This window comes from Erpetoichthys calabaricus, chromosome 13 (assembly GCF_900747795.2).
Source record: "Erpetoichthys calabaricus chromosome 13, fErpCal1.3, whole genome shotgun sequence".
Lineage (NCBI taxonomy): Eukaryota > Metazoa > Chordata > Cladistia > Polypteriformes > Polypteridae > Erpetoichthys > Erpetoichthys calabaricus.
Window position 1 is genome coordinate 21,495,645 of NC_041406.2, and position 26,312 is coordinate 21,521,956.

The 26,312-nt window shown below is 36.5% G+C and overlaps 1 protein-coding gene across 1 annotated transcript; it reads right to left on the minus strand.

The window, feature by feature from the left end:
- Positions 1-437: 437 nt before the first annotated feature.
- vps28 (VPS28 subunit of ESCRT-I) lies at positions 438-26,235 on the minus strand. The gene is made up of 10 exons (XM_028818009.2): positions 26,175-26,235; positions 21,048-21,133; positions 20,859-20,881; positions 18,832-18,869; positions 12,772-12,861; positions 10,238-10,343; positions 8,292-8,393; positions 7,457-7,510; positions 7,224-7,315; positions 438-1,557 (listed from the first exon to the last, which is right to left on the minus strand). The coding sequence occupies exons 2-10, from the start codon at positions 21,103-21,105 to the stop codon at positions 1,437-1,439; spliced, it is 684 nt and encodes a 227-aa protein (XP_028673842.1). The 5' UTR covers positions 21,106-21,133; positions 26,175-26,235; the 3' UTR covers positions 438-1,436.
- Positions 26,236-26,312: the final 77 nt, after the last annotated feature.

Sequence of the window (26,312 nt, forward strand, 5' to 3'; positions counted from 1 at the left end):
ACCCAGCAGATGCATTACCAGATAACTAGAAACATGTTTGTAGTCAGGGCCTCCAAAGGTGTGATGCTTTGTGGCCTGCACTAAGTTCATCTATTGCTGTTCACCTTGGAACAACTGGTAATGTTTATCAAAAAACATTACCAGCCAAAACAAATGATCACATCGCCCCGTCCTCATCCTTGTGGAATACTGAATACAGAACTGTCACCATGAGCCAACAGAGTGTGCTGTAAAACTGACCCCCAAATTCTGGTAGTCTACTGTCTCTTCCTGACAAAGTGACATACGTGTGTGCAAAATTTTGTTGGGATTGGACCTATGGGGTAGACGTGAATTTCACTTTTCTCTTTCTTTCCAATTGTTCCATTAGCTTCTGTAGTTCATAATTTGGGTATATCGGTTAGTATTTGCTTTAAAGAAATTACAAAAGCAAGGCATAGATTTTCAATTTTAATTCAATACTTTTTATTTACAATGTTTCAGAGACCCTTCCTATAAATAAATACAATTAAATCAATTACTGAATTTCAAAGCTATTGATTAGGGACTTTGTATCTGATGGCACACTTGTGTAAGGATTTATAACTCAATTCTTATAGTAAACAAGTTACATTTTACACAAATCTCACAACAAAATGCTGAGTGCACAGCATTCATGGGAGAAATATTGTTATCTTTAAACTTTCCAGATATTTGAACAATATAAAATATTTCTGACACCCAAGTGCAAATCCCTGAAAGTTAGAAAAAATACAAAAGTCTATCACAGAGTCACTTAGTTTCACTCTCATAAACAGCCATCCTTCTTCTGAAACCAGACGTCCAAATTACACTTGAATGTATAGTAATATGAGAAAATATATTTGAAATATGTGGTAAAAATGTATTAATAGCAGCTATCAAACTATAATTCTACCAGCAGACTGATCCGTTGACATTACTGTCAACTGTTGGGTGTTATGCCTGCCATATTAATTCTATTTAATATACAAGAAACCAAAATGATATTAGCAATATAAGAGTTACAGAAAATAATAAAAATATGTCTTTGATTGGCTTTTAGACTGTGATTACAATGCTGATCATCTAAAGGTATTCCTGCACACATTTTATTTTAAAGTAAAGGTTACTGCACAGCGCATCCTGGTGGCCAACAATTTAAACACTAAGGTTTTACAGGAAAAAGGCTGACGCAGTTGTGTTTATCAGATTACTTACTTTATGTTAATGCTACACCAATAAACCCTTTCTTAAAATATTAATACTGTAATTACATTTTACAATGTCTTTACAGTTATAAATCTCTGAATAAAAACTGAGGGATTAACTAATTGAAAAATGTATAAATGGTACTGAATCCTGCAAACTTTAAAACAAAATCCAAAGGTGCAGGCAAACATCTTGACATCGACTCCAGGACACTCCGAAGATGTTATCTAAGAAGAGTGCAGGAATCGGTTAAAAGCGTTGTATGCAGATTCCAAATCGAACAACATCTGTCGGACCTGGGAATCATCTAACTCATCAGCAGCAGACATCCCACTGAGTGTCGCCAACCTAAAATGACAGAGCGTACAGGATCTGTTAGTCATTTCTTGTTGCTTTACTCAAATTGCAGCTGCAAGCAACAACAACAACACTCATTTTTATAGCTATTACGGGACTGGATGAGGGTTTTTTTAGTGAAGGGGTTACACTTTATTTAATTTTCTTCAGCCTCACTTTATGATATGTTCTACTATAAAACCTTAACATAACCTAATGAAGAATGAAGTGTAGTAAAATCAGAACTTTACAATGTTAATGTGTGCCTAGCTCAGAAATGGCTTTCACCTAAAGAACACACTGTTGGGATACACATGGGATTTAATGTAAATAAATGTAAAGTATTACACATGTAAAAATATTACATCTGAACACACAATGGGAGGTCTGAAAATCCAAAGTACACTTTATTTGAAGCACTTAGGAATTCATAGTGGACTCGAGATTATCAATTATCAGGCAGTGTTCAGAAGCCATTAAGAAGGCAAACAGAATGTCAGGTTATATAGCGCCTTGATGTGTGGAGTACAAGTCATAGGAGGTTATGGTGAAGCTTTATTACACACTGGTGAGGCCTCATCTGGTGTACTGCGTGCCGTTTGGTCTCCAGGCTACAAAAAGGACATAGCACTGCTAGAAAAAGTCCAGAGAAGAGCGACTAGGCTGATTCAGGGCTACAGGGGATGAGTTATGAGGAAAGATTAAAAGAGCTGAGCCTTTACAGTTTAAGCAAAAGAAAATCAAGAGGAGATCTGACTGAAGTGTTTAAAATTATGAAGGGAATTAGTCCAGTGGATCGAGATTGTAACATTAAAATGAGTTCATCAAGAACACGGGGACACAGTTGGAAACTTGAGGGTAAATTTTACACAAATGTTAGGAAGTTTTTCTTTACACAAAGAACCAGAGAGTAAGAACACTTGGAGTAAGTCCGCAAGTAGTGTGGCAGTTAGTAAGACTTTAGGGACTTTCAAAACTTGACTTGATGTTTTTTTAGAAGAACTAAATGGATTGGATTGGCGAGCTTTGTTGGGCTCAATGGCCTGTTCTCATTCAGGTGGTTCTAATGAAAACACAGCACACACAGCAACACAACCAGTCATTGGCTCAGGAGACATTAATGTTAAGCAGTGAGGTAAAGTGCCACCTCATATGTAAAGAAATCAAAACACAGGCTTTAATTCTGTAATATAATGGTGCATATAGTTTTTACATACTACTATCATTGAAAGAGGATTTCTACAAAGTACAATAACAAAGGGGATGGGAATTTTTGTGCAACAAATATAAATGATTAAAGTATACAAATGAATATCCCACATGTTTCTCATAATACTTATTCAATACTTTATAAAATGACAATCCAAACTTCATAATATCAGTGCCACAAGTTCCAGTAAAAACCAAGATTATTCAGCCTTCTTCTACTTACAATAACTCTTTAAAACTTCATTTCTAGCAAGACATTTCAGATCCTGTTTGTCAGCTAGGTATTTGACACTTGGTGCTGTGAGATGATGATTACTTTTGTACATTTAGAAAACATTAGCTGACTAACAGCTTCATGGAAAACAACAGGGACAGTCCTCCAGATATGTAACGCTGATCCCCTGCATCACAGGCTCTGTGGGTGTTAGGTAGCTGTACTGATAGGAGCCCGGCAGTCACAGACAGCAATAAGGAGTATAATTTTATCTCATGGAGGCACAGTGGTGTGGTGGTTAGCACGGCTGCCTCACAGCTCAGGTCACATTTTTGGCAACTATAACAGGACTAGTATAGCTGGCAGATGCATCCATACCCCTCATGGACCCTAACAAACCACTGTACCCTTATAATCCACTAAAACTACTTCAGTTTCTCCATCCTCACTGACGTCAATGCATTTCACTAACTTTGACAAAATTCCCAAACATTTCTGCATTTTTGCCAAAAATCAAGGTAAAGTAAAGGAAGTGCAGTTTATGCATCACTATTCATTACATATACCACGGACTGGCCAGAAAGAATGTCATTCAATTCTAAAGAAATTGAATTATCTTTGTCTTTCAGTGGAGGACAACTTATTGTGTTCAGAGATGCACCTGCTTCTTGTCTTTTTTGCACAGCTTCTAGCGCCACTAATTTTTTTTTTATAGCTTGGTGAAAGAACTGCATTAGATACTCCAGTTTTTATAATACCACCTATTATTTTACTTCCCTTTCAAAATGTTTCCTCACATTGCCTGGAAAACAAGAATGGCAGTTTACAACAACAACAACATTTATTTATATAGCACATTTTCATACAAAAAGTAGCTCAAAGTGCTTTACATAATGAAGAAAAGAAAAATAACAGACAAAATACAAAATTAAAATAAGACATCATTAGTTAACATAGAAAAGGAGTAAGGTCCGATGGCCAGGGTGGACAGAAAAAAACAAAAAAAACTCCTAAATCCTTTACTTTGTGTGTGTTAACTTGTCTCAATATGCTCACCTGCAAATTTGCAAGAAAATTTACAAAAATTCATAGTACCATAAAACTGTTAAAAAAAAACAAAAAAAAACAAAACACAGAAATGCCCATTTATAGAAGACATCTTGTACGTTTGATTCATATTTATTTTTTCATCTCAAATCCAACTTGCTTGTATATACAGAAAAAACTATCACTTTCACTGTCCAAAATTTTTTTAGAGGGAATTGTATTTACATTCACACACGATTTCCATCAGCCCTCAATTATTTACAGAAAGAAGTGAAGCATGAAGTGTATACTGGTGCGCTAGTGGAGTAGCATCCCATCACTTGCCTAAGGTTCCATATGGCTTCACAAGTGCAATGTTTTTGAATGTACAATTAACATGAATAGCAATGGTAATTACAATGTTGGATCTGTATAATTTAACTATGGATAATAATTTTTTTCACAGTTTGATATTATGTATTACTACCTTAACTCTGTCAGGGTGGATGTCGACTTTTGTTGAAATTCAGGGGTAGAGGACGGTAATCCGCTTGTATAGGGCCACAAAACTCTCCGTTACATTTCCATTGGACTCTCTTTGCTAGAAGGAAAGTTAGCTTTGCTGATTTGACCTTAATTCCTTGCGCGTGCATGAGTAGCATAGAGGAAACAGCCTTTAAAATGGTATCGACATCTGATGAGAGAACAAAGCGAAGGCACAGAGCAAAATAGTCTGTGGACAGTGTTTTTTGTGTATTATCACGGAATCGGACTCCAGTTTTAATGCAAGTGATCTGGAGATCGAGGTTGAAAATGAAAGTGAGGTACTGGCATTGGCTGATCTGTCCCCAGCTGATCGTGGTGCTGAACACGTTTGTGTAGCTGAATGTTCGCCTAGGAGGACAAACACGATGACAGGAGGAACAAACTAGATTGTGGCGCATTGCGATTGTCATCACCGGCCAGGCAGCTGGCCCGTTGCGCATTCCTGCCGGCTGTTGTGCTACCCCTGCGTCTGAGATGGCAAACGTGGTGTCAGCAGCCACAGCAGGCAGCTACAGACATTTTATGTTGATTCGTGTGTGAAACTATTGCTTTGTCTGAATTTCAGAAAGCAGAATTTTTTGGAAAGCGACATTATTATTATTTCTTATTATTATCTTATTATTATTACTGATTTATGCCTTAATTTAGGCTGTATGTATACCTTTTTAAGATACTTATAAAATTGATATTTTATTGCTTTGCACTCTCCCCCACCATAACCTATCGTCTATTTGTGAAAACTTTGGATTCTTCAAAAATTTCAATCTTCAGTTTTCGATGGATCTTGACGTTTTAGGGTCCCCTGATACGAAAACATCGATATCTCGATGATGGGTGCGTGTGTCTGTGTGTCACAGTTTTTTGAGGACAGTCTAGAGCTAAAATGGCTGGATGGAGAAATACCAAACACGAAACTTAAGCCTGTTATGAGATGACGATGTGCTAATTAGTTTTTGAGTCAAACTGTGCAAGAGAAAGAGGAACCCTTAAATACCATAATTCTGCAATTAATTATGAATTCTTCTCATCAATTGCTATCGTAAACACCTATTTTATGATCAGAAAGAGCATCAGAGTGGTAAATAATTACTGAAATGTTATAGAATAGTTCGGTAACTTGGTTCCCAGGGAGCAAAGCCTATTGGTGCCCATGTCCAAATTTCTTTTGTATTTATTTGTTTTTGTGTTTCAGACATTTTTTTCTTTAAAACTTAGACTGTAATATGGCACTTAAATGCACTAAAAAGGTTTAGTTTTGACAAATAACTGAATTGTATGCAATTTAAGGAATAAAAATGTTGGTTTTTCTGAAAAGGAAATCAATTAGCTTTTAATTTTAAGAGAGATGCCTTATTTTCTCTTTTGTATATTTATAGTCGCTCTTTAAAGCAAAAGTATTTCTTATCCGATTACTTGATGGAAAAAATAGGTCGAATACTTGATTATTTAAGTAATCGATTGTTGCAGCCCTAAACCAGTTACTCACAGAAGCCTGGTATTGGTCTCTGATAAAACAAGGTTAGCATGCGTAGAGTTCTCTGCAAGTAACCCAGTTATCTGCCGATGTCAACCCTTAACTGGGTCACAGTTAAGGATTCTGTACTTTGTGCACGTGTGTTGCATTCTGTTCACTTGTTCATGTATTAGCTTTGCACATGCTTTCAGCAGCTACAGGTAGAAGCGTCCACAAGATCAATTTCCTGAAGCAAATGCTTGGCCGATCACATTATTCCTTCTCCTGTCTGAAATAATCTGTCTCAATATTTTAAAAGCCACTGATTTTTTGTTGATGAGCTGAACATAAAGTGCTAAGCTCAGAAGCACAATCTTAGGAGCAGTGTTGGGGGTAACATGCGTTACACAGTCTACTTACTTTTTAAAGAGCACAATACTTCTTTTTTGTTTTATTAAAGTAAAAAATACCCACATTATTATTATACCAGCAAAATTGGGTCTAAGGCAAGAAGCATGCGTACCAGTACGCCGCTCCTTTGCAGGATCAATCGCACAGCCAAGTAGAAAAGATTGTGCTGCTTGCAATCCCGTAACAGAAACATAATAATAATGTGTCAGTTTAGTTTTAATCCAGCTATTTACTATAGATATGTTGAAACAATGCAATCAGGTTATCATCAGTGGTTAAGGTTGGGGATGTAAAGGGGGTTGGATGTTATTTACTTCACAGCACGTGAAGGATTAAATGTATTTATAAAACACAAGAAAATTATCAAAGGCTTCATTATGGCAGATAATAATGTTGAACTCTTTTTTGCAGTTTATGGCATTGGAACATTTTTCCCATAGAAAAATTCCACAAATGTACCTGTGCATGTAAAAGGACATTTTTAAGGAACCAGTTTAGTCACCTCATACTGGTTCTGTGTGTGCATGTAAATGCAGAGACTAAAGGTATCACATACTAGTGTTCAATAAAGGATGGGAAAATCACAAATTGTATCACAGAAGAACTGGAAATGTATTATGAAACAGTGAGAGTGCTGAATGGAATACTATAAGGCCGAAATATTCATTAAATTGTGTTAGACAGCAATGGTAGAATGTTAGGAGCTGCAGTCTAGTGACTTTTTTCCATAAAAAAAAAAAAACACACACACATATATCAAGAGTAAAAATGTACTAATTTGAAGTCAAGAACGTGTTCCTCCTCCATCATTCAACTTACCACAAGCTGATTTTCTCTTTTGCTTCAAAATCAACAGGCATGTTGCTCATCCTGTTCATTGTCTCCATTAACTCCCTCAAATCTGGTTGGATCTACAGAAGAAGAAAAAAAAATGTAACATTTGATATTATAAAGAAAAAGTTGCACATAAATTACAGAACAATCACACCTGAACAATCCTTTAACGAAAACACACAACTGAAATATTTTCCAGAAAACTTATAATAACTTACCTCATCCATGGCTCTTATCTCTAATCGCAGTTTATCCATTACTGTAATGAAGAGCTTAAAAAAAAAAAGGTAAACAGCATACTAAAAATGAGTCTATAATAAAAGCAATGTGATCAAAAACAAAATGTATGTAACCATGCAAACATAATAAAAAAAAAAATAAAAAAAAATAACAATTTTAACGATTTGTGTTCTTGGAAACCATTTACCCAACTGACTGACATTTTTATATTCTAATTTATTAGCCCTAGCCACAGTTAAAGAGGAAAAAAAAAAGTTTTTAATAACAAAAAACTGACTTATAAATTGGAACAGACCTATTCAGAGTAACACCACATGGAACAACATTATGCCACTAAAAATCGGTTGTGCTATCTTAAACTATATTGCTTGATGATCATCTTATCTTAAATGGAAAAATCTTAAACCATTCTTCATAAGCAAATGGACAAGGGATGTCTTATTTTACCTAAATTGTCAGACAATCCAAAGCTTTTCCAGAATCAAGCAAGAATTTATTAATACTGCTTTACATATAGGCTCTCTGTTCAAACATCTTTCCAAACGGGAATTGGGAAGGTGGGGGCGATGCTTACATTGATTTAATATGAATCATAAATATTTGGATTGTAGTACTGAGTGTATGTTTAATTAAGCTGTGACTCACTCATTGTAATGTTATTTATCAAACTAATAAAAAGTACTATAGCCTTTAATGATTCATTTAGTGTTTGTAGTTCTTCCCAAATACAATAAAAACATAGTTAAATATAAAAAGAATTATTTTACATTATGCATTTTTACAACAATGATGAACCACCACATATTGACTTACTGAAACAGTGTCAGCAATGCAGCGGTTGAGATTGCCTTTGTCATCTTTGATAGTAATTGGACGATCTTCTTTAATTCTTTCCATTGCCAATGGGCAATCGAGCTTTGGGGTAAAAAATAAAAAAAATATATATATATATATAATAATAGTAATGATAAAAGATAATAATAAAAGCAGTTATGTGTACATTTACATTTATTTATTTGACTGACACTTTTATCCAAAGCGATGTACAACAATTGAGGTAAAATTGGTTCCATTTCATTTGTTTCTCCAATTGCAGCACACGCAGGTGAAATGACTTGCTCAGGGTCACACAGTGTCACTGGTGGGATTTGAACCCACAGCCTCAGGGTTTGAAGTCCAAAGCCTTAACAAGTGCACCACACTGCATGTAAAAGCTACTATGTTAAAGCAATGTCCACATTTGTCTTTCTGTCACTTGAATGTGCGCTTACAATGAAAATAAGGCACATTTACCAGAAATCCAGTGCTAACTAATGAAATACACTAACATTACTTTTGATTTTTTTTTTAATCTGAATTGACATGTGGAAAGAAACCCCAGGAGACAAGGGGAGATAGATTACAAATCCAGAGATCATCGCAGGCCAGGAAACATGAATAAATGGTAATAAAGCTCAAGTCTGTCACCTACTTAGATGACCATATATTAATATTTTGGGCCAGATACCTTTATGTGAGTGCTACATATCCTCTTTTAACCATATATGCTCTCTTATGATAAAATACAGAAACCCAATGCAGGCAACTAATCAGGTATAGCAGGCAGAACAGTGCCCTATCCTACAAGACACTGCAGCCAAAATCAAGAAACACAAAGGTTTAGAACCAGAATAACATGAAAACAGTGTCACACATGTGCGTATGGGAGGCAGCTAAAGGGCTTGTGTAATGGCAGTTCCGAGGCATGCCAGGATGTGGCAGAGTGCACTGACTCTTTTTCTTCCTTTCCTGTAGACCATTCACAGGAGATCCCACCTGGCTCTCTTGACGTCACTTCCGGGACCGAGCCTATGGAAGAAGACCTTGCTGGCTCCGGCCCCTGTGATGTCACGTCCGGGCTCGAACCAATGGCTGAAGACCATGAGCCCGATCCCTATGATCTCACTTCCTGTCTTCCCCTTTAAAAACCTGCATCTTTTCCCTATTCCCTCAGTCTTGTCTTGGACTCAGTTGTGTGCACATCAGTGCTGTATTCATTTAAAAAACGACTTTTGCAGCCAGGAAACCAATTACACAGGTGGCTGCCCCAAACCTTTCCATGACTCTGTGTCGAGTTTGTGACAACAGTAATTTTCTAAAACACCACTGATGACAGGAAAACTCACCTTGACAAACTATAAGGTGTGCACTGGCGTGAAGGAAAATGTTTTCCCCTAGTTTGCTTTAACCTCCGTAAAAGGCATAAACTATCACTGAATATGATTATTCCATAACAACACAGACATACACGTCTGCCTGTTATAAAGTAGCAAGTGTGACAAGCACTGCCTGACTTTTGTGGTGCCTAGAAACTCCCATGTTGAAAGTGATCCTTTCCATTTCCACCAGTCCACTTTAGAAATTTTGGTTATACATTAATTTGCGTGCTGGAGATTATGCTTGAGGGATATCCATTAAGTGAGTTCTCTTATTGTGTCATACAGATGGTGGAAACCAAAGACAAGTTAAAAAGCATGAAGTGATTTAGTGTAATGAGGCATCCAGCCCTTACACAAATATACAAAAAAAAAATAAGATGCGCATACCGGTTCAATGTTCATTTAGGTGTAACTGGTACCAATTTGTGTAATGCCAAAGAGTAATGCAAGTAACTGAGGACGAAGCTAACAATATATTTTTAATGTGAAACTTGACAGATTTGAATTGTTATACTTAAATTTAGCATATGCATGCATGCAGTAACAGTTGTTTAAACTTACCCTGTACTTCCTACAGAAATCATCAATGGTACCCACATCAGAACCCTGTACTTGCTTGAAAGCAGCCTTGTATTGAACCAGTAGTCTGGAGCAGGCACCAGTATATCTGAGGGGGAAATAATAAATTGTCTCAGTGTCTTTATATTTAATGTCTAAATTCACCTTTTTTATATAGTCTTTTCTATAGTAACATATTATTTACTGCACCCGAGATCCTGACACACTCTTTTTGGACATGAATACAAATATTTAGAAACAGTGCTAGATAAATGTAATGATTATTCAGTCAGGTTTTTAAACAGGAATTGGTCTTTCCCTTTGGATTCAGGATCAAGAATATATATCTATATATAATCTTCATTTGGATCTTGATCTTTGTTTGTCCGTGAATGAATGAGAAGAAGAAGCACTAGATGGCAGTAGAGAGACAGCTAAAACATAGGCATTGCATTAAGAATCTCCTCCAGGCTTATAGTACTGAAGACTGTAGTACTCCAGTCACACCTCAAAACACAGACATTCAAACTAAACAAATTGTTGTGCTTTAAATTAACTAATCTTTATATATAATCTTCATTTGGATCTTGATCTTTGTTTGTCCGCAAATTCATGTTCCCCTGATGCTGCCTTGGTTGTTACTTTTCTTTACAAACACTGTCGATACCACTCTTTGTGTTTAGATCTGGCGTCGACACCTGCTTCGTTGTTGAGACTGTGGTTTTTTCTGTTTCTATCCACCGTCATTGGCAGAGCTTCGTCCAAATCGAATGTTCACCCACTTCTTGGAGTCGGCAGTCAGAGTATATAAGTCGGACACACTTCTGTGATTTTCCATCAGTCGGCGTTTGGAGTTCAAGAAAGAAACATTGGTTCTTCCTTACTCTTTGGATTGCCACAAAGCAACCTGCGAGATTGAAGAAAGGTTGAGAAGAGATCGTGAGATGAAACGACAGCGTCGTGAAAACGAGACGGACTGTGAACGGAGAGAAGCAGAAATGCTCCTCCACCACCACATAATTACTATTCGGACAGTGATTCCGAGTAGGCCGTTCCTATCAAATCAATGTCCAAGGGTTTTGTTTTGTAATTTTGTTTCCCTTATAAAAATCATAATGCTGTGTGACGAAGAGCCACGTTGAAACAGGGAGCCCTTCACAGACAACTTTAACACACGCAACGTAGTTGTGCGCACATGGCTAGTATATATATTATATATATATATATACACACACACACATACACAGAACTTTGTTTGTCCTCAGGGGAAACTGTGGCCTTTTACAGAAGTTCAGTGAATAAATAAAAACACATTGTTCTCTGAACACACACACACACACACACACACTTGAATCTCTGAAAAGAAAGCCACAGTGAAGCACTACACAAGTGTATTGCTGTAGGTATATAGGAGCCCCAGTAGTGTTTCCTGACATATTTTTGCTAAATTTGTTGAAAGTCCTTAATGTTGGCGTGTCAGAGAGAGGATGTGCAGCATTGTTCGTAACAGCACTCAGTTTTGTTTTTAACTCTCTCCCTCTTTCTACCATCTCCCGGGGGTCCAGAGTTCATCCCATAACTGAGCCTGCCCTTTTTAATTAGCTTGTTGATTCGGAGGGATTTTCTTGAAGTGATGTTACCGGCCCAGCACACATTACAGCACAGAAAACTATACTGGCCAACAGACAGTTGCAGAATATGTTAAAGATGTCACTACCCACAGTTTTCCAAGGGAAAAAAAGAAAGAGTCTTACACTGCCCTTACTTTTGTAGTTCTTCTTTGTTATGAGACTATTACAGCCTGTCATTGATGTGGACCACCAAGTACTTGTAGCAATATACCACCTAAACTTCCACTTCCTGAATAGTGACCGGGTGTAGAGGGTCTTTGATGCAGCAAAAGTGCATAACCAGTTCCTTGATGCAATAAATAGGTGACAAATATAAAACTTTGACTGCACCATTCAGAGCTGTATACAGGTATTCTATAAGTTAATATATTTTTACATTTTGGAAAAGTAGATTTTTTTTCCACTAAATATGCATAATAGTAGAAAAATGTATCAGGAGGAATGCTACTACTGACAACATGCAAGAGAGATCAACAAACATTACTGTCTCAAGAAATCAATTTGCTGGCAGGTTAATTTCTTCATGATTGATTGATGTTGTGACCCTCAGCACTTTCCTAATCTAAACTGTGATCAAGGTGTGACACCACCAAGTGAAAAGAACTATTTACTTGTCGTTATACAAAAAAATCTACTCATATGTGAAAAGATCGTAAATAAATGTTTTTTAATGCAAAATTAGTTAGTAATTACGAATTATACAGTATATTACCAAACTTGTTTCCACATCCTTGAACTTGTGGTATTTAGTACATAACTATTGTTTGGGTCAATTTTCTTGGTTTATCATTCTGGTGCAAAAATACTATTGGAAGCAATATGGCTCACCCAAGGTACTTGAGGTCATTATAAAGCATAGTACAGATAGATCAGGCAAATGACATTTAGTGCAATTAGAGTACTCACTCATTTGGGGTAACACAGTCCTTGATATACGCCTTTTCTAGGGCTTGGAGAGTTTTTACTACTGCAAACAGTTCAGCCATATTGTCATACCTTAAAAGAAGAATGTGCATAGTGTTACTTCTAAGATTACCGACCAATTCTATAAAGAATACTGGTAATTCACATAATCCTATGCATATAACCATTTTAATAGTTAATTAGGTTACAAAAAAGTAAACCCATTACTTCTGAAAGTTACAGAAAAATATATGTTCAGTGGTAGCTCATGTTGAAACACATGAAGAATCAGAATCTTTCAATCAGGAAAGGGATTCCTGTGGTGACTTAGCCTCTCTGCGGAGAATATCTAAAATGCCTCAATTCATTTTGCCAATACAACTTGTCTGACCTAAAAAACAGAAGCTATTTTAAACAGAATAGGCCATTTAGTCCAACACAGCTTGTCAATCAATATTCACTTAACTCAAGTCGAGTTTTAGAGGTCCCCAACTTGTACTGTCTACCGCCCCACTTGGTAATTTATTCAACACATCTACTGTATAGTCCTGTGTGAAATAAAACCTTCTAACATGTTTGCAAAATTTTACCTCAGTTCCATCTGTGCCATGTTCTTGTTAAAGACGTCATTTTAAAATAACAGCTACAATGCACTATAATGATTCACCTCATAAATTTGAACATATTTATCATGCATCCTCCTAAATTTAAACTCTGTTAAAACTAAAGAGCTTGATGAGCTGGTAATAAAGGCAAGTGGTCAATAAATACAACTTCAAGTGTGCTCTAAAAGCCTCTCACTAGGTAAAGGATTCCTGAGAAGACAGGAAAAACAATTTCTCTTCTCTTTGCAAAAAAAGACTAACTTCATTGTGTGTGCTAGTTATTGTGTTAATACACTGACGTTTAAATTTGCACAAGCTTCATAATCCATACTCATACAAGATAATTTCTGTTCTTATTCTGGAATTTAAACCTAACACAACACTAGTTTGCTGATACAAGAAATATTACATAAAATAATGTCTTCCAGTGCCATCAGCAAAAAAAACTCTATAAAGCCTAGTTGTTTAAAGAGCTGGCAGAATGCTGAAATCCATTAGAAGATTAAATTCTACCCTGACCTGAGCAACTCACGAACACTAAAAAAACAAATTCATCAACATTAACAGATGCAGCCTTGCAGTCAGTACAAGAACACATATTCCTGGGTAGTGTTTATTGCTGGAATAAAATCATTAACTGAAAACAAAAATATTGTATTAAACTACTATTTTTCTTGACTGCTATATTTAATGCTAAACACCTGCCCATGAAATAGCCTTTGAGTCAATTGTCCAATTACTTTTGAGCCCCTAAAATGAAGGGATTGTGTTAAAAAAATGCTTTAGTTGCCTCACATTTTTATGCAATCGTTTTGTTCACTCCACTGAATTAAAGCTGAAAGTCTGCACTTCAACTGCATCTGAGTTGTTTCATTTAAAATTCATTGTGGTAATGTACAGAACCAAAATTAGAAAAAAGTTGTCTCTGTCCAAATATTTATGGACCTAACTGTATATATTTCTGATTAATCTTAAATAAAGATGCTCTCATTGACTGGCCTGTAAACAGAAACATATCCTTTTAATTCTTAATGCATGACAAACATTAAATTAAATTCATTAATTTAAGTTAAAATATATACTAAATGCATGTATGGTAACAGAACATTGTCATACAAAAAATGTTTTAAACTAGAACAACTTTAGGTCGCCCATCCCTTTCTCTCCCTTGTGACTCTAGCTCATCACATGTCTCCCTCTCTGAGCAGACAGCGTGCTACAGCATGTTAATAAGATTATCAGTTCCACTTCAAAGTGATATCTTGAACTTCCCTTTCATTTATTTAATTTATTTCCAACTCACATTAACATGTCTGCAATCAGCACTTGCAATCATTCATAATATGTCGGTGCATACTAATCTGTATACTATGTGAAACCATTTTGAAAAGAATTCAGAGACCCTGGTTCAATCCTCAATGGTGTAACTGGGCAGCTGCAACAGAGGAATGTCATCACGGGCACCAAGAAGTCTTTTATACCAAGGCAATTTACTGCCTCAAACAAATCATGTATTCTACTTGAACTGACCTAAAGGAGAGCTCCTTTCCCTTTGCTTTTTTTCTGTATGTGTAGGATGGTGGATGAAGGGTGGTTACTGATTAGTAGAGCTAATTAACAGGTTAAGCAGCAAATATAATCAAAACTTAGTATGTCACTTATACATTGTTTATACAAATACAGTCATATGAAAAACTTTGGGAACCCCTCTTAATTCTTTGGATTTTTGTTTATCATTGGCTGAGCTTTCAAAGTAGCAACTTCCTCTTAATATATGACATGCCTTATGGAAACAGTAGTATTTCAGCAGTGACATTAAGGTTATTGGATTAACAGAAAATATGCAATATGCATCATAACAAAATTAGACAAGTACATAAATTTGGGCACCCCAACAGGGCTATTACATCAATACTCAGTTGAGCCTCCTTTTGCAAATATAACAGCCTCTAGACGCCTCCTATAGCCTTTGATGAGTGTCTGGATTCTGGATGGAGGTATTTTTGACCATTCTTCCATACAAGATCTATCCAGTTCAGTTCAATTTGATGACTGATGAGCATGGACAACCTGCTTCAAATCATCCCATAGATTTTCGGTGATATTCAAGTCAAGGGACTGTGACGGCCATTCCAGAACATTGTACTTCTCCCTCTGTATGAATGCCTTTGTAGATTTCGAACTGTGTTTTGGGTCATTGTCTTGTTGGAATATCCAACCCCTAAGTAACTTCAACTTTGTGACTGATGCTTGAACATTATCCTGAAGAATTCGTTGATACTGGGTTGAATTCATCTGACCCTCGACTTTAACAAGGGCCCCAGTCCTTGAACTAGCCACACAGCATGATGGAACCTCCACCAAATTTGACAGTAGGTAGCAGGTGTTTTACTTGGAATGCGATGTTCTTCCGCCATGCAAAGCGCTTTTTGTTATGACCAAATAGCTCAATTTTTGTCTCATCGGTCCAAAGCACTTTGTTCCAAAATGAATCTGGCTTGTCTAAATGAGCTTTTGCAGACTCTGTTTGTGGTGTGAGTGCAGAAAGGGCTTCTTTCTCATCACCTTGCCATACAGATGTTCTTTGTGCAAATTGTGCTGAATTGTAGAATGATGTACACATACACCATCTGCAGAAAGATGTTCTTGCATGTCTTTGGAGGTGATCTGTGGGATGTCTGTAACCATTCTCACAATCCTGCGCATATGCCGCTCCTGTATTTTTCTTGGCCTGCCAGACGTGGATTTAACAGCAACTGTGCCTGTGACCTTCCATTTCCTGATTATATTCCTTACAGTTGAAACTGACAGTTTAAATCTCTTTTTGTAGCCTTTGTAGGCTTTTTGTAGCCTTCCCCTAAACCATGATACTGAACAATCTGTTTTCAGATCTTTTGATAGTTGCTTTGAGAATCCCATGCTGTCACTCTTCAGAGGAGAGTCAAAGGGAAGCACAACTTGCAGTTGACCACCTTAAATATCTTTTCTCATGATTGGACACACCTGTCTATGAAGTTCAAGGCTTAACAAGCTAATCCAACCAATTTGGTGTTGCAAGTAATCAGCATTGAACAGTTACATGCATTCAAATCAGCAAAATTACAAGGGTACCCAAATTTTTGCACAGCCAGTCTTTCACATTTGATTTAATTTCATACAACTAAATACTGCTTCACTAAAAATCTTTGTTTGGAAAACACCCCAGTACTCAGATGTTCCTAGGAAATGAAAGACATACCACTGTTATCTTTTTTGTTGAAAGTAGAGTCAATTATTATGCAGGCTGAGAGGGGTTCCCAAACTTTTTCATATGACTGTATATACTTTTTGTGATAATTGACACATACATTTTGATTGCATTCACTTAGATATATAAAAAAGAATCGTTATGAGTTGCAGAAAAAGACATTTTAAATGTAAACATCCAGAAGAAAATGAATGAATAAAATTACAGCTGCAGATGCAGATAAAGAAATCACCAGTATTTCTGATTACAGAGGTGGAAATAGGGGTATATTGAGGTTGTGTCATTCACTTTTCAGGCATACACAATATCTGAATAACATAATAAAAAGGGGGAAGGTACTGTTCACTGTTGCTGTTATCTGTAATGCAATACAAAAGCATAGCAAAGATCATGTGTCATAACTAAAAGCAAAGCAAACATATCACATTACACTTAATGGCTTCTCTAAGTGTACTGCATTTTGATTCAAAACCATGCATTAATCTTGCTGAAACTGAATGTAATCATATGGACAATCACAAGCAAAAAGTGGGGCAAGAAGTGTTTCTTTTCATATTGTTCCATTCTTCTTCTGATAGTCATGGATGATGTATCATGAGGTTTAGGAATATTCAGTAATGTAATCCCCATCTGCAGGCATATACAAACCATACTTAGTGGAATATTGGTGTATGGATGCCCTAATTGATCGAAAGGTACATAATCATATGCTGCAGCTCTTTGGAACATTAGCTCTTAAACGCATTCTAAGGATGTTACTGCAGCAGTTGAAAATACTTCTGCTATTTACAATGGCCCTTTCCAGCACCAATCAACATGGAAGAGATTAAAATTGTCATTTACATCACCAGCCTCCACCTGTTCAATGGGATGGCAGATCCCCTGCCTTACCAACTTTGTTTGCCATCTTTAGTGCTGGGTGAGCACATTCATGATTGGAACACTTCCTACCTCAACTGTTGACGCTCCTTGCTGATTGGTCATTTGATTACTTTCAGTTCTGGTATGATTAATGTGTGGTCTTGACACATGGAGGATATATATATGGACAGGACTTAAAATTCAATACGCTTTTGTAGTTCATTTTAAACTAACACAAAAATTGTGTGCCATAGTGAAAAGCAATCAATCATTAGGTTGATAAGTTTTTAAGAATGACATGATAAAATGGTGGCAAACTTAAATGCACCACCTACATATGTTTGCATTGCAATGCAGTTAAGTCACTTGATTATGTTATATCTTGGCACAAATAATCTTCCACAGCTTTCAAGGGTCTTAATACCTAAAGTTTTCAAGCTATTTTTGTGCAGTAGCTTGCTGTTTTTTTCCAGCATTGGTGGTTTAGTAGCCAGCTGCTGTTGACCTTGCTGTCAGTGTACAAGCTGCTGCCGATTTATGAACATAGCTGAATGGATTTATCCATTTGCACCAAAGAAGAACCAGAAAAGTTCTCCAATTTTCGTAATTAAAAGATGCCAAAGGACACACTTGTTTATGCTTTCAATTTGAGTACAATGTTTCACCTTGCTAAAAGGTGTTCTTTTGTTGAAAGAAAATGTGTGTGGCTACCAATGAAAACAAAACTCAGCAATAAATGAAATGGGAGCTTCTTGAAAAGCCAGTCTATATTCATGACCTTCCAATTTTCTTTTGCTGGGCCACCTCAAGCATACACTATGCAGCTGTCGATTTGCAAGTGATGATGAGGTAAGATAAGCAGTGAATAACTGGTTACACATTCAATCAAAGAACTTTTTCCCTGGAAGCATTCAGAATTGTGAAGGGTGCTAGTATTATATTGAGAAACGGGGAGTCTATTGAGAAGATCTTCAAACCCACTTAATCTAAATCAGAGTCATGGGGACTAGAGCCTATCCTGGAAGGATTAGGCACAAAGCAGGAAACAGTCCTGGAAAGCCTGGAAAAGGCTTTTTGAAATGTGAGTGGAAACCCCACATAAACATGGTGAGAATGTGCAAACACAGACAACTGGACTCAGAGTTTGATGCTAGAATACTGGATCTGTGGGGCAGCAGCACTAACTAATGTGCTACTTCTGTGTTGTTCGCTACTGAAAGGTAACAAATGTGTCTAAAATAAATAAAGTTTTGAGGAGTTGAAAATAAAATAAAAATCAAACCAGTCGTATTACAGCTCAGTTCTGGAGTAAAATAATTTTCAGAAATGTTATTTGTTTATGTCACTTACTTCTCACGTTCCCTTGCATTTTTGTATAACTTCACTTCCTGTATTATTATGAAAAAACAAAATTATTGTTTTGTTGTTATTTGACAATCATTTCAAAAATCATTTGAACATCAAGGAAGGAACATGCAGTCAAGATAATACATTTGACAAGTGGTAATGAAAATCAGGTATCTGCTTACAAGAGCTGGGTCAGCTGCTTACTTTAGCTAAAATGAACTCTGCTATTATACATAATTTACACATTTGATTAACATGTTTTACTATTTATTGAATACTACTTTATATTCAGCTTGAGACAAACCAGATTTGTGCTACAATACAAAAAGCATGCCTAATTATGGAATCTTAGTTGAAAGCATGTTATCTAAATTTGCATTACAATGACTCAGGATGTCTTTCTCTACAGCAATTAACCTAAATTATAGGTTAATTTGTATAAGTTGTATAGGTTATAAGTTGTAAAGAGTGGCATTTGACCTAAAATAAAAATATTTTTGTGCACAATATTGATGTTTGAACAACTAGTGATAGGTCTCATTTTAATCTAAAACAATTCAGCTAGCATGACTTTATTCAGTTACATAAGAATATGTTATCTCCTTAACAAGAGGCAAAATGGCAGTGTTTGAAAATTCTGTGTCTCATATTTCTTTGTATAATTAATTTAAATGTAAGAAGGCAGCTGTAACAGGATACAAGGAAAATAGAAGGAAATGACAGCCCTCTAAATGAGAGAAGTGTTAACATTTCAAATAGTGAAACACATACTGAAGAGTTACTCTTTATCTCATAGCTGGGTTGAGAAAATTATGAAATTCCCCAATAAGAGATGTACATTTTTGTTGGGAGGAAAGGCAATAATGGTCTGCACAATCATTTATGTGACCCTCAACAAGACAAAAGTACAGAAAAGGAGGCAAAATTAGATCTAATTCTGTTTTCAAAACCAAAAGTGTTTAATAATGAATTTATTAAATAGTGTTAACTTTGAAAGGAATATTAATTATCAAATAAATATCAAACTACTTTTAAACTTGCTCAATCTAATTCAGAGTTACAGAGTCAAAGATGAACCTGTTAAATTGCTACAAGGGGTCACATTATTCAGAATTTGAAATTCCTACAAAACCATTAGATCATAATATGGCACATTATTTCATCTTTTGTTAAAGGAGTGCATGTACTCCATTATTCATGAAGAATGGGAGCATCCGGAGTTTACTCAGCAGGCTAGCAGTATGCTCTTGTATCCTTAATAAAACAATTAGCATCTTGAGAAACTGACATCAATAAAAGGGAGCACAAAGTAGGTGATTTAATTTATATACATAAAATTACAAACTGTTTGTCACCTTCTGATGTGAAACAGTTGGATGCACTTGTATAAGAATTTGGAGGTATGTGTAGGATAGCCCAATTCACAACACAGGCCAATGCCAAAAAAAAAACATAAATTAAAACCAGCAACCAAAATTATACTGAGGTAATAATTTGAAAAGAACGCTGAAAAGAGGAATCAGAATTCTTCCTCTGAATTCTATTAACATCAAATAATTCCTCATTCTAGTTTAAAACCCATCATTTCTTGTCAGCACCTTCTTTGTCATGCCTATTAATAAGGCACGGGACTGAATTTGATAATAACAGGCACTGACTAACACTCAAGGTGTTTCTCCCACAGCCAGCTTTATGTGGTACGTTTAAGAGTGAGAAACAGCAAGAATAGCTAAAACACTTCATTTTTGTTTGTTGTAATTCTGTAAAGTTCTTATTTCAAATTGAACATCCTCAATGTGCAACAGTTTACACTCAAAAAAAAACAAGACTTATTTCAGTTCAATGATTCAAAGAAATCTATGGTCATAAAACTGATAGTGAATAAATAAAGCAAAAATGAATAAGTTAAACATAAAACCAAATTAATATGACCCTCACTAGGAGAAGCAGAGAAGAAAAAAGAAAGAAAGAGAACAATTTAACTCTACAAAATAGTTTTCAAGGCTGTTAATTTAGTCAAATACACTTACCTCATACAATTCTGGTTTATTTACTGAAAAGGAAAATAAAAAAATTAGAATTTCTGCTGCTTAAAAAGATTTTATTTTATTTATAAAATGCACTGCACTATTTCTTTTTACTCTGTTACAGAAAGTTTCAAATTAATTTGTAGGACAAAAATGAAAACAATGCCCAAAGAAAGAAAGAAAAGTACAGACCTCCTCCGCTGCCCCCACCTCCTCCGATCCCAGCATTGGAGGAAACAGCATGAAACATGTTGATAGGTTCAAGTGTCTGCTAGACTCTATAAAAAGGAAAAAGAGCATTTTAAAATAACAGCATTAACAAAAAATATTTACAAAATTACAAATACACCAAATTTTTAAAATATGTATCTTCAAATGCAAATATTATGTATTACTAAATCAAACAAGTATAAATAAATACAATTAGCTTTTCCGGAAAATACTAATGTACCTTAAAAATTTCAAGAGATAGCCTTGGTGTGATGCAACCAAGGTGATTTGTGTCCACAGCTATTCAATTGGTGATGCGGAAGGGATTTGCATTGTGGATGGGTGGATTGAGGTGTTCATGCCATGCAAAAAAATAAAGGTGTAGGCTGACACCGAGAGCGACCAGCTGTCATCAGCAGGAAAGTGCAGCACTCACAGTGTTCAGAGCTAGGCTGTACGCAGCTGATGGAGGGAACTCTACTTTTAGCTCATGCTGAAAAGCGCTCACTTCTGAGCCAGAGACTGCAGATTTGCAGCTCATCACTGGCAGTACACCAGAGAGGAGATCTTCTAACTATGATGTTTGTGGTGTAAAGACATGGTAATTCAATATAACTTAATTTTACATTTTACTAGTGTTTCAGCTGTGAACAAAAACCTTTTTTCTTTTTTAAACACATAGAACCTGGAATTTCAGAAGGCTGGCAATCACACAAACTGAATGGGATTTACTTGTGCCCACTCTGGTTCAGTCTGTTACATGACAATACTACTACTATATCTCAGGTGTATAGTGCTTACACATATGGTTCTTTGTAAAAGAAAATAATTTGCAATAATGGTTGAGTGTACTGTGTTTGTCTGGTTTATACACTGCACTAAAAATCAGAATGAAGCATTTCAGACATAAACATTACTATGGATGGCACTCTCAAAAACACCAGAGACAAATACGAAGCAGCAGGGTCAGAAGATGTTGCATTTTCAGTGTCCTCCAAAGTCATGTAAAGCCCAGGCTTACTGATGTTTACTGTCACACGAGTGCACTGCTACCTATCACTAGTAGGAAAAAAAAAAAAGTGTCGATAAGGCGGATAGCGCACAGCCACACCAGGTAACAAATTGGTTGAACGATTTCCTCATTAGCTTGGATGAAGAGTAACTCTTTAATTGCAGAATCCATCGAATTTCCAAACAGTTCTCAAAAAGCTAAACATTTCTATGAAATCATTGAGGTAGTTATAAAACTTAACTCGTCTTCAATGAAGTTCTTTTTTTTTTTTTTTTACTGTGTTTGCTAATATCAAGTTTAGTATACCTTTTATAAGGCAATTGTGATATTCTGGGTATTAATATGTCAATTTTCGGGCTCTAACCACATTTACGTAAAACCAGCAAATTCCACAAGACTCTTTCAGTGCGTTTTCTGAAATATTTTACTCTGACTTTGCTCTCACATATTCCCTTGACAATGACTATATACATAAACTCCTGGGGGGTATATTCCGTACGTCGTTTAAATCATCCGAGATCAGATGCCTCATCTTGGATAAATTAATGCTGGTGACACTAATCCAGGATAGGTCGGTTTTTCAAACGCAGCCGTGTATTAGATTAGTCTAGCTGGATCTAATCATCCGAGATGAATGCGCGCGCCCGCGCTGATTGAAAAGCCCATATATATTGAGTCTAGAAAACATGATCAGCAAGTCTTTGATAGGCTGTAACAAAATGACAAAAGAACGGGCGCATTTTTTTTTTTTTCACACACGCGGCGCAAGACCTTTTATTCGAAGGACATGAAGAATTTCAAGATTTAATATGCACAAGGGGTAACACTGCAAAAGCAGTCCAGACCAGAAAAGACGGCTGGCAAAAAGTGGCCGACAAATTAAACGCTAAGTAGTGTGCATTGTACTTACTGAATGCAGCATTTCATTTCCTATGTGTCAGATTAATTATTATTTAACTAGTCATTTAGCCCGTTACAATAACGGGCGCTAGAACAGTAGTGCATAAACATTAGTAGGAACAGTCTATATTAAATGGCAAGGGACTTTGACCTCATTCTTTTTGTTGGTCGTATTTTTCTTTCTTTCAGCCTTTCTTTTGTTGATGTTTACTTGCTGAGCTGACCATTCTTCGTGGGCTGCCGACGTGTATTGTGTGTCTTTAATTTTCTGTGACAGTAATACTGTCTTGTACGTCCGTAATATACCTTTAATTTTCTCTGGCGGTAATACAGGCGTGAGCGTCAGTAATATGCCTTTAATCTCCTCTGACAGTAATACTGGCTTGTATGTGGCTGTAATATGCGTCACTGTATTGTGTACCTTTAATTTCCTCTCGCAGTAGTACTGGTTTGTATTTCTGTAAAACGCCTCTAACTTTCTCTGACAGTAATATCGCGCATCGCACCGTGCCCCGCGCATATGCACTTCACCAGAAGACACACACACACACGGACACCTGGACGCACAAAGGGATTTTATTAAAGAGGATGATATGTCATAATTCCAGATCAAACATAAGCACAAGGAGAACATGGGAACAGGTTAAAGTGAAGTACAAGAATATACTTCAAACTGGTAAATATTGGTATATAACTATTTAAAGAATTGTTGACATAAATAATCAAGTATAATATAAAAAAACATAAATTTTAAAGCTAATAAGAAGGCAGACGAGCAAAAAACAGCTGGAGGTCCACGCGGTCCAGACCTAACCCCTGCAGAAGAGTTGGCTCTCCAGCAAAATGCCCATCAACCTGTTTCTGAGGGCATTCCAGGGGGAAGCTCCTCCTCAGAACCAGTGGCAGGATGCAGTGGTCACTTCATTTCAGGTAAAGGATGCTCATTGCATATATTTGTCCTCCATGTGTGCCATAGGTATGTTCCATATAGCCCTTTTTTATAGTCTTTTTTGTTGGGTCAGTTGCAGGGAATGTCATATCCCTTGAACCTGTGTCTGACCAATGAGATATTGACAAAGGTCAAATATTTGATGAAGACACAGTGTCTGATTATTCATCAGGAGGAGAGGTACATTTTCCAAATAATGTTTGATCAAACTCCACTCTGATCAGTCCCATGTGCCCCAATCACGTTTGGAAATCCTGGGTAATGAGAATGTTAGGCTGATTGAGATTCGTCATGGAACTGTGGGTGTTTTAGCCTGTGTATTACCTACCTGCAACGGCATGAAACACCTCTTTTACTGTCTGCACACGCAGGTGTCCAGGAAACACTATGAAAACCCGAAGGAAATATTTCAGAACCAAACAGACTTTACGAATTGCCTGGCAAACTGCACTTTTAGTTAGATTTTCCGCATCGCCTACAGTATATAAAAAAGCTTGTAAAAAACCTCAAAGCAATGTATACTGTCTGTGTGGTTGTGAGAGCCCGACTTCGCCTAGTTTGACTTCGAATATAAGGTGCTAATAAATCTTTGAGGTACAATATTCCCCCTCGGCTAAAGCGGTATCTTTCGAAAAGAATTTCCTCCAGAAGCAATACAGGATCTTGCCGATCGCGCAAACCCCTCTCTATATGAAATTCTCATCTTATAATTTGCGCACCAATATCAATTGGTCGCTCATTCATGAACGGCGAAGCCATGACTGAATGAATTCCACGCATGGACACTGATTACGTGTGTGAGCTAATCCTTGTTTACGTAGAACAAATGTGTGATCTTGCCTGAAGAAGGGGCCTGAGTTGCCTTGAAAGCTTGCATATTGTAATCTTTTTAGTTAGCCAATAAAAGGTGTCATTTTGCTTGGCTTTTCTCTACAGAAATGCACTGAGAAAAGAATCAAACATTCAGCAAGACTTGGTCACAGCTCTCGGTCCAACAGCAAAACTCAAATGTGCGATCACCTCAAAACTCAAATGTGTGACTGCCTTGGGATGCTTCCAGCCAGGCAAATCATGGGACCACGATGACAACATTAATTTCTAGAGCATATATTCATACAATGAATGTAGCTCAAAATGCTTTACAAGTTCTCAAAGAGAAAAGTTACAAGAAAAGAAAAAACAATTAAGATTAGGTAAGAATATTAGTGAATAAGTAACAAAGAAAAAGTAAATAATCAATCCATACTATGACATGGAATCATGTCACGAGTTGAAGACTGTCCTATTTTTACTAGAGCAGCCTAAAATTCCCTCAAGTAGGTATGGGATGTCCTGTAGACCAGATATTTTCGAGGTCTTTAAAGGTGCAATGCAATGCCAAACATTTTATTTTAGTCCGACAAACTCTCTAGCTTTCATTACTTCTATCTCACTGTCCTGAGGAACGCAGCAAGTTTCTAATGTCCTTGTTGGACGTACTGCATATAGAAAGGGTGTGCTGCTCCCTTCCTACCCCTACTTTCTCAAACAGCCATTCAATGAACGTCTCTTGCTGCCAGTGTGCTATCCTTGTTTTTACTGCAGGCGTTCTGGAGGTCCCAGCCCTGTCCTTGGCTATCAGCACTCTTACCTGCCGGGCACACACAATAGGAAAAACAGGGAGGTGAATGCGGCAAGGACCTCCGTCACACAATCAAAGCAACCGCCAGATTGGGTTTATAAAAATTCTCTATGAAGCCCGCCCGAGCCTGGTGTATATGAAGGAAAAAGGGAAAACTGACACGCAACCGAAACATTAGTATTAAAAGCGTTAAACAGTGAAATTGATGACAATTTTTGTTTTACTGTATCTCTTTGCACACAAAAATACACGGGCATATACACTACAATAAAAAATATTCTAATATATAAAGCGTTAAAATCCTGAAAAATATTTATTACAGCTAACGTTAAAAATGAACTGCCTGTCACAGTTAAACTGTTAAGAAACCGTATTATTCTTCATAAAATACACGTAATTAAATTATTAAACAGAATCTGCAAGTACTACTGAATCGTTTTCCGACAACAGAAACCAGTGTTTCTTTTCTTTTTTTTTTAATCAACCGGAACTTAAAAACATCTGAAAATTGATTTCCTTGTGCTTTACACCAAACTCCTTCATTTACAACACAGTTCGTCATTTTGTAGCAAATAAACATAAATTCGAAAAACATATTTCTCATCATATAATTCACTTCCTACTTACCACAAGCTCCTTCTGTGACGTCACCACAATAATGCCTGCTCGAAGTCTTCGTGGTCCTACAATTGAAGTGACTACGGCGCCTGATAACTTTTCCCTTCTTAACTGTTTTTTTTAACACATACCCAATTACTAAAATTA